Source organism: Oryzias melastigma, linkage group LG6, assembly GCF_002922805.2.
Source record: "Oryzias melastigma strain HK-1 linkage group LG6, ASM292280v2, whole genome shotgun sequence".
In the NCBI taxonomy this organism is placed as follows: Eukaryota; Metazoa; Chordata; class Actinopteri; order Beloniformes; family Adrianichthyidae; genus Oryzias; species Oryzias melastigma.
This window is the reverse complement of record NC_050517.1, coordinates 25,850,293-25,864,572: the sequence shown is the minus strand read 5'-3', so window position 1 is coordinate 25,864,572 and position 14,280 is coordinate 25,850,293. Positions and strand designations below refer to the sequence as shown.

The following is a 14,280-nucleotide window of genomic DNA, read 5'->3' as shown; positions in this document are numbered from 1 at the left end:
CTGTCATCGCTATGACACGTTTTGACTTTATTAATTACATTTATTTTTAGCCAACTAACTTAGCTATAACGTGTTCATCTCTATTTTTTATTGACTGCACAGTTCAATTTATCTTTAAAAACTATTTAAAAAATACACGTATTTGTATACATATGTGCAATGCATTAAATCCCTCTTATGTGTGTATTCGTGGTATTATTTTTTACTAAAAACTTTATATAATTATTTTTAAGTTCCTAAAATGTCCAGAAGATGGCGCCAAATTTTCAATAAAAAAATGAACACCTGCTGCTGTATTTTTGCCCTAAAAACAATCTTTTTAATCATTTAAAAATATTTTTCTGACTTTTTTTATTCTTTTCTTTTGCAGGATTCTTTTTACAATAAATCTGTGAAGAATATCGCCTTTCTATTCGAGTGTTGCTATGGTAACGTCTTCTTCTGCATCAGATTCCTCACTAGTTGACGCGAAAAGTCAGAAAACACAACCTAAAGATATAGAAAAGAAAGAAAAAACAACAACAAGGAGGACAGTGGGTTTCTTTGAAACACTTTCATTATTTTCTCCACACAACTGAAAAACAAAACAGTGTTTCCAAGAAAGAAAGGAAGAAAGAAAACAAAGAGAGAGAGAGAGAGAGAGAGAGGAGATTCAAACTATAAGGAGAGCTCGGCATGCTGTAGCATGCTGCAGATGAACAAGGTGGTGCACGGCATCCTCACCACCTGGACGGCACACAGCAGAGCCTCCTGGACCTGTTTGAGTCTGCAACCCGCCTTGAGATCAAGAATATTTACGTGTGAAAGGTTGCAGGCACCTTGGACTGAGCTGCTGCAGGTGAAGATGCACCACAAATGAGCCATCTGACTTACAAAAAATAAATAAATAAAAAAGGAGAAACCTGCCAGCTGTCCAGGAGGTTGTTACCGATGGCAACGGACACAGAGGCTGGTCAAGAACCAAAAAAATGAGACAGAAGCATCTGCGACTTCATTTTGATGTTGGGGAATGCAAACAATACAAAACTAGCTGCTCTGTTGCTCCTAAATTGAGGTGTAATGATTCACTTTAACAACGATACGGTTGCCCATAAGATTCATAGTCAATTTTGGTTCATTCGATTCACTCGACATCTTTAGCCAAAAAAATCAACCAGTGTGACTCAGAGATAATCACCTGGAACTGAACAGTTTTTCTACTTTTTAGCGATCTACGTTTCTAAAGCCTTTGCAGCCACATTTGCGTGGAGTAGGCGCAGGGCTTCACCGAGGATGACCTGCTTCCAACATCCTCCAGCTTAAGAGGAAGCTCTGTCCTCGACTGGTGTGTGGAGGTGGGAGTGGGAGGAAGAGACACGGCTGATGCTTGCGGGCTGGACGCGTCTGCTCAGAGCCTCATCGGTCACCGAGGAGAATCAACGTGCGAACGCGGCGGATGTGGATAACATCAAATCCCGTGCGGGGTGAGACATGAGGAGGCCTGGAGACGGAGCTCTGTCAGCCAACTGAATGTGGACCATCAGTAACAACAGCCGGGCTGGACGAGGAACTAAAAAATAAATAAATAAAAAGGCTGGAGTTTTACAAAGAGGTTAAAAAATAAAGAATAGAGCCATCATCATATTGTACATGAGAGGTAACATCCATAAATAAACCAGAAGATACAAATCTGTTGAAAACTATGATTTGAAAGGAAAAAGTTCGTCAGTTCTGTCTGCACGCTCGCCGCTCGAAGAGCCAGATCGGCTACTTGTGTGGAGCCGTTGAAGCTCAAGCCCAGGTTCTGGACAGCCTTTTCTCCTCGTAGCCCAGTTTTTTTTGGACCGTTCCTCTGTTCTTCTGTCTTCTTTGTGGTTCCAAAGGGACAGGACCGAGCTGAGAGCCCTCCTGGGTCCTCATCCTTCGTCTCTGGGCGCAGACAGGGGCAGCAGATTGGCCCTAATACTCAGAAGAATTGATAGCATAGTTGACTCTTGAAGCAGTGCTGTCTTTAAATAAAAAAGTGTATAAACAAAATAGCCACTCCAATGTTGAGCAGAATCACCATGGCGACCAGGATGGAGCTGTAGGCCTGCGTGGGAGACAGAGAAAAAAAAAGAGAAGAGAGGGTGTCAATAATAAGAACGCACATAGAGAAAATTCACACACTTCAGGCTGTTTTCAGACAAAAAAAAAAAACACATTCAGCCTTCATGCAAACACAAAGCCAGTCATTTTAAACCACCATCTCTTAGACAGAAACAAAGATGTTTGCTTTAACTGTTTGTGAGCCACATAATGCAGGAAATCTTTAACTTTTTCTATTTTTTGCCTTCATTTCTATGCAGGAAAAGATGTGACTGGTAAACTTCATCTTTAATGATTGAGCATATTTCTAAATAAAATAAGCTTAAATCATTCAGCGGCTTTTATACTTGATGTATTTTGCATCATTAAAAATATGAAAGAGTAAAATTTTGCTTATTTGTCCCTAAAAATGCTTATTTTAAAATAAAACTGACAACATTTAGCCCAAGTATGGCTTGTTTTAAGGTGTTTGCGTTGATAAAATATAGATTATGAGTAAAAACTTTATTTATAAATTTAACAGTAACTAACTGTTACTAACTAAGTAGGAGTGAGATTATATAAGCTTGCTTCTTCGCACTCCTTTTCACGCAATTAATCAAACTCTTCTTGAGTTTAGTTAATAATCACTATATTTAAAGAATCAAATGTGACATAAGTGTCTTTGCTTTTGTTTGTTTTCTATTTTCTAATCAATGCATTTCATAATTTATGCAATGAGTTTGAAATATTTGTGTGTTTTGTCCTGTAGTTTTCACAATCTATGCTTGAAATAAACCAAATCAATCAATCAATCAATCAATCAATCAATCAATCAATCAATCAATCAATCAATCAAACAAGAAGAGCAAATTTGTTTTTATGGACTGCGGTAACTCCATAAAGTCTCCAGTAGGTGGCAGTAGCAGATCAGACTGTGCTCAAACAGCTGGAAACCAGGTTGCACTGTTTTGACTTCCTGTTGGAGACTTGCTTAAAAACACAATGAAGTGCAGCCAAGTCAATTCACAAATTAACCACTAGGGGGCTTGTTACACAAATCAGTCATACTTATGTGCAGTCTGGCTACAAAGTCTGTTTTCACATATAGGGCAAGATTTTATTTTATTTTTCATCATTACAATTATTTCTTCTATTTTACTGTATTTTTTCTTAATTTTAATGATTATTATTATTTTTAAATGTATTATTACTTTTTATTTTTACATGAACTTGTCCTGTCCAACAGCTGAGCAAACAGATATGAGCTGAAGGCCTCTCGTGTTGGGGCAAGACTTTACGGTTGAAGACTTTTATGAACTTCTTTTCTTGTTGTTCAGATCGGAGTTGGACTCAATCAGGGGTTGACACGTGACCAAAAAATGTAAATCTCTAGATTAGCCTTCCTGTGAGTGTGCCAACAACTGACATGCTCATTTATTCTGCCTCATAGCCTTAAAAAAACTTGACGTAATATTGGATAAATGTAAACCACTGGGAGATATGAGCACAAAATTAAAATACTATAAATTCAGACTATTACAACCCACCAGTTCCTTTCATTTCCTTCTGTTCTGTTTGTTTTTCAGGGACTCGACCAGCTGAGAGGTTGAATAGATCAGCTGATTGAAGGGCTGGTTACAAAATAAGGAAATAGAAACTGATTTGCACAAAAACTCTATGAGCTGTCAGCAAAATTCTGGAGTTAAGTCACATGTTGCACAAATTTCCCTTTCTAACTGAAACTCCGCAATGTTAGATGTTTTTATAAAATGCTGTATTGTAGTAATGAGATGTTTTTTAGGTATATTTAAGAATATTATCCTTTTTTTATTTATTTATTTTTTTAGCAATTTTACTCATCTTTTATTATTTATTAAGTTATTGCTCATAATTACTTTTTATTGGTTGTAAATTAACAGTTGTATTTTCTTTTATTTTGACAAAGTAACTGACCAAATAGCCCTTTCTAAATGTTGTACCAGTGACAAAAATTACAAATAATGTGTTTGTCAAAAATATATACATGGTCAAAAAGTCACAATGTTTCCAACTTTTCACACTCGTGAAAATGTCAAAGAAAACGTTGATCCTTTGTGCAAAATCTGGATGAGAAATTTGTTCATTGACATGTAGAGTAAAGATTTTACTGAGCCTGTGAGGTTTGAATTTGCTGCTGCTGCTAATGGAAGACTAAAGTATAAAACAAGCAACAGCTAAAACTGGTTAAGAAAAAAATATTCCTGTGCTTTAAGTGTTTTTCAAAGCCCCACTCTCATAAAAAAAAAAAAAAAAAAAAAAAAAAAAATGTTTTTGGTGCTTTTAGCATGTGCGTCTGGCTTTTTTTGATGATGGAGGACATATAATGAGAAAACTGAGGTCAAAATTTCATTTCTGAGTATTTCTTTATTCAAATTGTTGTAAATCAGGACCAGATGAAAGAATGCTGTTTGAAAAAGGTTGTATTTGTTATGTAGAAAATACAATAAGGCCCAAAGCAAATTCTTCCCTTCTCCCTAGCACTCCCCCCCCCCCCTCCATTTGAAGGGGCAGTTTAAGTGTAAGCGTGTCCGGAATTGTTATTTTTTAAATCTGACCCTCAAACGGAGGGATAAAAAGTCCTTCCCTGTGAGGCTAAACCGATAACAAAAAGCTATTACTTTTTGTTGTAGCATGACCTTTTTAAAGTTATAAAACTGCTGTTGTTATGCATATTCAAGCGCTGGAAGCTCGGCGCTAAAGCCAGTGGACCGGCGATTATTGGTGACGTCATTGACGAAAGTGAAGACCGAAAAATTAGACATTATTTTTCATAACTGGAGGGAAAAATGAAGGGGAAGGGAGAAGGGAAGAATTTGGATTGGGCTAAGTGGGCCACAGGCTTCCTGCTCCAAACTCTCAGAGACGGGAAGGGGAAGAGGGGCGGGATTGCTCTGGGCCAACAGTCCCAACAGGTAAATTTCTAATAAACTGCTGCTCTGCAGAAACTATATCCTCGAAAACAACATTTTAATATTTATTTATTTATTATTTTTGGCTAAAAATAGCATTATCTGAATTTATTAGGAATATTTTAAAAATAGATTAAAAGAAAATAGTGGGTCAATAAATCTTTATCTGGTGGTAACTTATGTAAACAATGCCCCAAAGTTTTAAAGTTTTCTTTTCACAGCTCAGAAATTAATACTGAAGTTGTGCTGCAGCTCTGACTGCAGATTTTAATCATTTACGTTCTTTTTATTTAAAAAATAAATATATAAAACAGCATAAACTAAATATATTTCATTTATTTTGTAAATGAGTCATATTAGTTTAAAGTTTTCAGATGCTTTTTTTAATTGTTTCAATCAGAAAAATGACCTAAAATCTCAATAATCATCGTAAAGATGGTGTAATCTTTTTGTCTTCTGGGTGTAGACAGATGTGATTTGGTGAAGGAGTTTGCTTTAAAGGCTCTTCAGCAGATGTTTGGGTCATGCAGGTGAAGGTCGGTCCGTCTGACCTCCTGCAGATCTTTGAATAATCCCCTCTGGGCAAGCTTAAAGTTGTCTGGTGTCAAAATAATCTGGTCTTTTTAAATAAAAAAAGACAATCTGCAGAGAAATCGAAGTTTTAATTAAGTCTGAAATAATTTTAGCAACGACTCACTGCAGAGGGAAAACGAGCCTGAATGCAGCACTTTGCTGTTCAGCTACATCACATTTCTGTGGATGAAATCTGTTGATCTAATTTAAATAACACACTTTGACCAACAAAATGATGTTGGTGTTTGAACTTATTCTGTTTACACCTCAGTCTCCTGTGTTTTCAAACAGGTTTGCTTGTCACAAAGTCACACATAAATATGTAATTACTATAAGAAAATAATTCATTCTAATTGTGGATTTTATTTTGAAGGTAAAGACGTAACTTTCAGATCTTAAAAACAGGATCTAACTCTTGGAGGTAAACTGTCCTTTTATTTGTAGCTTTAGGAAAAAACAATTGAACTAATTTATTTTTCTAAAAATTGTATGCACAAATTCATATTTTTCAAATAGTTCATTTTTAGACCCCTCCCCCCAAAAAACAAAAACAAAAAAAAACAAATGTCACTTATTTATTTACTTACTTATTTCTATTATTTTTATTTTTCCATTTTCATTTTCAAGCTAAAATCTAATCAATATCAAACTACGTTTTTGTGACAGAGACTGATCATTCCATGGGACTGTCCTGATGTTTGTGTGATTAAATCAAAAATACGTATTTGTTTTAAATTGTTTAGTCTTTACTGAGACACAATTGTTTAATATTTAGTTGTGCTCATATCAAACATTCAAATAATCACACATTTCAGTTTGCTGATGCTTCCCTTGCTTAATAGTTAGATCAATACAAAATGAGAAATGTAAACTAAAAATTTGATTCAAGAACTTTTTTTTTTATGAAGTATCAATATAAAAATCAAAGTCATGTTAAAGTGCATTTAAAACAATGTTCTCTAATCTGGGTCTAGTCAGTTTAGGTCAAAGTAATGTGAGTTCTTTGAATAGTTTTCCTTTAAAGCATCTAAACTGAGCATACATTGGATGACAGAGGAGAAAAACAAGTCGACAAGATTTTAAGTAGAATCAGAAAGCATAAAAAGTCTCCACATGTTAGCTGTTTATGCTAACAGTTTCTTGTCCTTGAATACTTTTTTTTAATCCTCAGAAACTGCATTAAAAACAATTCTTGGTATTTTTTTAATCTCTTAAATCATAGTTTGTTATTGCAAATGGTAAATTAGTCAGGGTGTTCCACAGGGCGTAGTACACGGCCTTGTATACTTTCATTAAGTAAAGTTTTGGGAGCATTTACTTCTATGCTGATGACACTAGAGTTAGACCTAACCACCTAAATGCTTAACAAAAACATGACTTAGTTTTCTCACCGATCTGTTTGTTTACTTAACATTTTACTTAAAACACCTGTTTGGGAATATCCCATGATGCATTGGGCTCTTTTCCTTAGTCTCTTTTGTGTAAGAAAATCTCTCAACTTTGCCTTTCTTTACCGTCTTCCTGAGTGGAAGGAACATATTTTGCCATTACATGAATACATTCTCTACTGAATGAGGCAAATGCGGCAGCTTTGAACTGGAATGTGGCTGTTCCCACAAACTGGTGCTGCAGAGATGAGCTGACCCCAAAGACAGCAACAGTATCTGATTCTGATAATCTGGTCACAGGCGCTGAGAGACGTTCTTGACAGAAACACCCCAAACAAAAAGCCCCAAGCGGGTAACGTTTGAGTACTCCATATCTCCCTTTTAAAGCACCGCCAAAGGTGTTTTTTTTTTTATCTTAAAAATACTACAGGACCTGCTGTCATATCTCTCCCAAGCAGCGATGTGTTTGTGCTTTCAGGACTTGTGGGCTTGACAACAGAAATGTTGCGCTTTCCTTTGTGGTCCTCACGAGAAGGTGGAAAAACACCGCAGAACTGCAGCAGCCAGAGTGCTGAGCGAGATCTGGAGCACGGGGCAGATTATGTTTACCTGTTCAAAGCCTTCTCTCTGGGAGCTTTACCTCACATGTTCTGTGAAACCGTTCAGCTCTTCTCTTTCTTCCTCTCTGTCTGCCATCATTCATGCAGACGGGAAGACTTAGAGGTCTAGGAAAAACCTTGCTTGTGTAAATATGGGCCACTGGGACGCTCAGAAGCTGATGCTTCTGGGTGGACGTGCTGCTTTGAAGCTTTTATTGCGGAATTAGCAGGAAGTGTCCAGCAGGAAGTGATTGACGGAGCGGCGCTGGTCCCCACGGTGCTCCCTGTTTATCTTTGAGATAGCATCTATGTATGCTGTGAGCCTGTTTTACACAAATCTCACTTGCTTCTCTGCTGCACCACTGTTACCGACACACACCGACCGATTGGCCGCCGCTGAAGCAAGGCATACACTGTTCCCTAGCAACAGAGCGCCGGTGAACCAATAGGGGGCTTTCTGTGAGGAAGGGGCCAGCTTTCTCTTCTGCTGTTACTAAGGTGCAGAGAGGACCGCTGGGGCTCCATCTATCTGTGCGCTGCATGTGAGCATGTTTGCGTTTTACACCTCTAACAGGTAGCGGAAAGCTGCAGAGAGATTTGCATCGAAGATGCGCGACCGGAGGACTGCTTCCATTTTCTCCCTGTTGCTTCATTAGCTAATGCTGCAAACACTTTATCAGGATTACCGAGGTTCAAGCCATCCCTTATCCCAAATCGGGCCAAAAAATCATATTAAAACGACGTAATCTCCCCTCTGCTCACTCAGAGCACACAAAATCTATTATTTCACAAGGTTAAACGTCCCGCGGGATTATCTTAATATGTGGAATAACATGGAGTTATGTCACTGGGGATGGGGAGTATTCTCATGACAGTAAATCCGTTTAGTCAAATCAGCGCGTGGAGGTGACATGGCAGATATGACAAATAATAACATGCAGCTGCTGTCCGGTTATGGAGCTCTGCAGGCGTCCAAAAGAAGAAAAAAAAGACCTGACAACATAATAAACTTTAAATAAAACCATTTTGTAAAAGGAAACAGTTTTGACTGAAAATTATTCACACCTTCTTTGGTTCAAATGTGTTATAATGACTGTAAAATATTTGTTTCTCTCATAAAATACAAATCTTCTCTAACAATGGAGGACATATATTACAAAATTTATTTTAAAGTGCATTTGTAAGTAGTCTCCAACAAAAGTCCCACTCACAAATCAGAGGTGAATTTCAGGTGAACTCCTGCCGCTCTACAGAAACTATGTTCCAGAAACGACACAGGTTGTTGATTATGGCTAAAACTGGCATAATCATTATTAAAAGATGTGGGAAGTCAACATATTTGCTTTTGGTTTACTAATTTTGCAAAGATGTCTGATGATGCATATAAGTTCAATTAAAGGATTTTTAAGACCTTTTCAAGAACCCTTAAAATTTCATTTAAGACCAAAAGAAAATTAAACAAAATCAGTCTATGTCTGTGACGCATTGTGCCACGTTTAGATGTTTTTAGCAAACTGATCAGCTTGTTTCATCAGGATTTCCACTAACCAGTTTTAACCAATCCCTTTTTTCAAGCAGTTTCTTTGCAAATTTACACTTTCCAATTTCCCCACACCCTCATGCATGAGAAAATTAACTAGCTGAAGTTAAACAATTTACAATCAGTTAAAGACGTTATGACACAGCACAGCCCTGAAATGTTTTTAAAGTATTTTTTTTAAATGACAGGAACTACACTTATTTTGATAGGTAAGACTGTTTTCTCAGAGTTGCAGTTCTTAAGTTCTGTTCTTAAGTCTTTGTTCAGTTCCTTTTTTGTTTTTTTTTTCTGAGGGTGGGAGAAGCTGGGGAAGGGGGGGGTACCCATTCTGTTTAAATGTCCTTTTCTCCTTTTGTGTATTTGCTTTTTAACACACTGTCTTTTTAATGTATTTTATTTGATTTTATGATAAGCGCTTTGAGCTTCGCTTGAATGAAAGGCGCTATATAAATTAATAAAGTTTGAAGTTTGAAGAATTTAGAACCCATATACCAGAATTTAAGACAATTTAATGCTTTATAAGACTTATTATAGTTCAATAAAAAGACCACTTTGAAAATAGATCAAAAGTAAAGTGTTTTCAAGGATTCTATGGCCACTCTAATTTACTCCAAAATCACACACTAAAAAAACAAGGATTAAAGGGATTTATTTCAAATATTAGCCAATATTTTTGTTGAAATGCTAATGCAGTGGAGTTGTAAGGGGCTGTAAGCTTGCGGGAGAGAGTGCAGAAGGATGGATGGCGGAAAGTGGGGCAGGCTTGTTCCCGAACTGCTGTCGCTCTGCAGAAACTATGGTCTAGAAAGAAAATGACAGTTTAAAAAAGATATGGCTGAAAACAGCAGGACCATAATTGAAAGGCGACTGGGAACACTAAATCAGAAGACGATCGGAATGGGTCTTTTAAGTCTTTTTTTTTTATTTAAAAAAAAAAAAAAAACATTCTGGCTCAAAGTCTATGTTCACAAGATTTCTTTTTGGTAATATATGATGTATTGTTTTTGGTAGATCTTTCAGCTTTAACTGAGTTAGGGATTACTCAGTCAACATATTATCTCTTTGCCTTTAAACTTTTTCAATTTATAGAGAGACAACAGAACTATGACCTCCAAAACCAACGTTTGGCTCCCCTTCTGGGACAGTCTTCGTCTCATCACCAGAACTTGTGTTTTCTGCTGTCAGAAGGTCCGCGGCTTTGGTTTGTCCATCAGACTAACAGTCTTCCTAAACCTTTAGTGTAGAACTGGTAATGGATCTGACAGAAACTCTCATTGAGCGGTGTTCTGTTAGTCATAGCCTGATCCTGAATTAAAGCCACCATTTTCTATCAATCTTACTCCAAATGGGATCATCATTTTAAAAAGGACATCTCCTCTATTATAATAAATGTCATACCAGCCATTCAGATTTTGAAATTAATAAAAAAAAAATCACCTACTGAGGTCTAAACAAGTCAGAGTGGCTTTAAGCAGACTTCTGTGTTTTGCTTTTATTGTCTTCCCTTCATATTCTCAGCAAACTCTGACTAAGAACAGCCTTTAAATGCTTGACAGACGTTTCTCCACGAGCGGTTTCACTCAGTCTAACTCGGGCGATGATCTCCTCAGGTGCCGTGTAGGACACGTTGTCAGCCGAATGGGTTTAAAATGGGTTTGAACGGCTTCGCTGGAAGGTGGAGAGAAAAGTGGGCCGTATAGGTGGATGTCGTTGGTGTGATAGCATTTTAAAAGCAGGGATAACTGCACACATTTTGTGTCTCCACTCCAGGGAAACACGAGCTGTGCTGTTAACGGTAGAGCAACAAAATATATATATATATATATATATATATATATATATATATAAAAAAATAAAAGGCTGTGAGAAGAAGCGCAGTCCCTGACATCACGCAGCCTTCATATTGCTGTCATGGTGTGAAGTGAGTGTGAATGTGCAGAGACAGCACAGCTGGAAGATGAATTTGTAGCTAATGCATTTCAAAAAGCGGCAATTCAAATAGATTTTTATTTCTTTAGCACCTGGAATCTTTCCAATTTTTTACCAATAGTTTTTATCATGGATGGACCGTGATCATTTGCATATTTTCTGATAAACTGGAATACTCTTTACTGATGTATCAAACTAATACAAATATAATTCTCGACTAGAAACCTTTTGGAAATGAAAAGGAAAAAGCAAAGACCCATTTTCCTTATTTGGATCAAAATTTTAATTGGCTAAATTTCTAGCTTTGAATGGATCACTGTTTTCTGTTCTTCAGGACAACTGGAGCTTTAAAAAGGTAGATCTAGAAGATGTTGATGAGGAATTCAAATTATTGATGTGCTGACTGCCTCAAAGACGTGGCAAAAGTTAGATAACTAGACGTTATGTGAGGAGATGAAGTGATTTTTTAGTAGTTAAATTGAAGAGGCATCTTGCACGAGCAACAAAACTCAGAATCATGTAAAGGATTTATCCTAATTTATTTTCTAATTTTATTCTATTATTAAATTCTATTTGCATTACTTATGATTTAATAAAATAAATATAAGTTACACATTTGTTAACCATGCGCTCCAAATGCACCCTCTCACATCTTTCTGACTGTTGAAAATCTATTTTCAAATAAGCACTTATTTTTTGTTTTGTTTTTGGTCTTTTCCTGTTCACTGATTGGTTTATTTTCATTATTGGTACATTCCATTATCATACTGAACTGGGAAGTACACACAAAAAAATTGTAGGTGTGAAAAATCAATTAAATAACAATGAGATAATGAGTTTGGATGACTTTTTATTTGTGCAAAACTACCGGAATGCTTATAAATGTTGGAAACGTTAGCTTAAATGAGCGCTATATTGGTGCTTTCTCTTGTTGTCATCACTTTCTGCCAATCAATGGGTGGCTACAGCGGCTCCACTTTTCAATGGACCTACAGCCCATGGGGGCCCTCAAGAGGTACGGTTCAGTCCTGGTTAATGGGTCAATTTTACAATGGATACGCTCAGAATATTGGACTGGACATTGTCTCTGTCTCTGTTCGTTTCCCCTCCCCACTGGCTCCCAGAGGAGTGGTTTATTCTGCCACCCCTGTGTCGAGTTTATCCAAAACTTTGGCAAACAAGCCCCACCCCATTTCCTTCCTTAATGAGTTCTTGTAAAATGCAACTTTTGTGTCATAAATGACATTATTTTTTGTACTTTCTAAATTAAACTGTATGGCAAAAATTGATTTCTGCAACAGAGACACAACCTACACAGACAGCAGACGGACCAGTGTAATTCAGCTTTTAGTCGCACTTCCCTTACAGGTGGATACAAGCTGTCTGTGGGCAAAAAAATGGGCAAATCTGTACGGGTTTAGGCAGCTGACTCACAAAAAAATTTAAAGTCATAGAGCACTCGGTGAGCCCGTAGAGCAACAAATGTTTTTCTCTATGAGCATGCCGTGGTTGTCCGGTCTTAGCGAACACTTATAAAATGTGTAAGAGTGAAGAAGGTGAGACATAGGTGTGTTGTACAGATTTTTTTTATTTTTAAACCCCTCCAAAACCCTGCACACTATACACTATACAAGGAGCATGATGATGATGATAAATGTGTGTGTTGTTTAATTGCAGCCTGACTGTTAGAAATGAGGAAATTAGACAATCAGAGCATAGTTTGTGCGACTTATGGTAGTTGCGTATCACCTGCGCATTACGGCATTTGCGCGGGATCAGTTAAAGACATCACTAGAGTGTAGCATAAGGCCATAATGTGACAGCATCACACATACGTCATTAGTGTGTGCAGCTTGCACTATCCTTTCAAATATTTCATAATATTTACCACATGCATGACATTGATATATCCCTTGTACAAGCCTCAGTGGAACAGTAAGATACACCTACGGTCCCTCTAAGAGGTTGGTTGTCCTGTATATGACCTTCCATTGGCCCAACCTCAAAACCTGCTGCATCCACATGGGTCAACCCCTGCATGTGACTAAAGCCAGCACCAAACCAGCATCAAAGTTCTGTTTAGACATGGCTTTGGTTTCATATCCGATGCACCTTCCTGACACAACCCTGTGCATGTACCTGGACCTGGGACCCCCACATGAGGGCACTGGATTTTCCCTCGTTGTGGTTGCATTATGTTCAGCTAAATCAAACCAATAGAGTTCCACATTTGTTCACACAGAATCTGATGGAATGAGAACGAAGCAGATTTTTGTCTTACCGTGTTGCCTTTGCTTTGTGTTAGGCTGTTGTCCTGCCGCTCTGGTATGATGGGAGAGGATTTCAAAGGGGGGGAAAGAGTGAGGTCCCTGCGCAGAGGCCGTGAATCCACCTTATCCCCCAGTCTGTCCAGCTTGTGCACTGAGTCCTTCCCTCCATCCCTCCCTTCTCGGTTCTTATTCCTCTGTCGCGTCGTGCCGTGGGTTCGCTCCTCCCCGTGCCTGTCCTCCCCGTGCCCATGGGGCTTGTGGGTAGAGGAGGCTCTGGGCTGTAAAGGTTTCATTTCCATCTCGTAGTTGCTAATTTTCTCCTCATCCTGCTCCAGTAGCCGACCGCCCCTTCCGTGCACGCCCCTGTGCCCAGATGTCCAGGTGGCAGATGAGGATGACTCTGTCCACGTATCCCCCCTAGCTTGTCTGTGATTAGACGAGCCATGTTCCCGTGATTTGTGGTTGGAGGAGCTGTGTTTGTGTCCATTGGTCCGGCTCGTTCCACGCCCACTGACCCCACCACCTCCTTTTGGAAAGACTCCCCTCCTCTTGTCCTCGCTCCAGCTGTTGGCCCGGGTGTACTCCCCCTTCCCTCCTCCATCCCCTCCCCCGCTCCCTCCTTCCATCCACACCTGGATCTCTAACTGACCTCCACCCCCACTTTTTTCTCCTCGGTCACCTCCCTCTTTTCCCTTGTCCCCGTGGTCCACGGCAGTCTGGCGGTGAAAACGGGCACTCTTGCTGCGCTGGGATGGCCGCGCAGGCGGAGGGGGCGTATGGGGCGGGGAAGAGGAGGGCGGGCTGAGATCGGGGGTCACAGCGTCGATCGAGGGGTCATCGGAGCCCACGCTCTTCATGTAGAGGTCAGGACTCTCGGCTGTGCCGGCGCTGCTTGAGAGGCCCTCGCCCTCCACCTCGCTGGACACCTGACGTTTGGGACGCTGCACTTCCATACCTGCTGGGGAAAACAGCGGAAGAGAGAAA

The 14,280-nt window shown here is 38.9% G+C and overlaps 1 protein-coding gene across 2 annotated transcripts in view; it reads right to left on the bottom strand.

The window, feature by feature from the left end:
* Window positions 1-525: 525 nt before the first annotated feature.
* Window positions 526-14,280, bottom strand: part of jph3 (junctophilin 3) — a 61,280-nt gene continuing 47,525 nt past the window's right edge. Inside the window, exons 5-6 of one of the 2 annotated variants that reach the window (XM_024281910.2) lie at window positions 13,308-14,254; window positions 526-2,071 (exon numbers count right to left, since the gene is read on the bottom strand). In XM_024281910.2, coding sequence (XP_024137678.1) covers window positions 1,991-2,071; window positions 13,308-14,254 — 1,028 coding nt within the window. In that variant the 3' untranslated portion in view covers window positions 526-1,990. The remainder of the gene's footprint in view (window positions 2,072-13,307; window positions 14,255-14,280) is intronic. The other variant, XM_024281911.2, reaches the window with a different exon arrangement.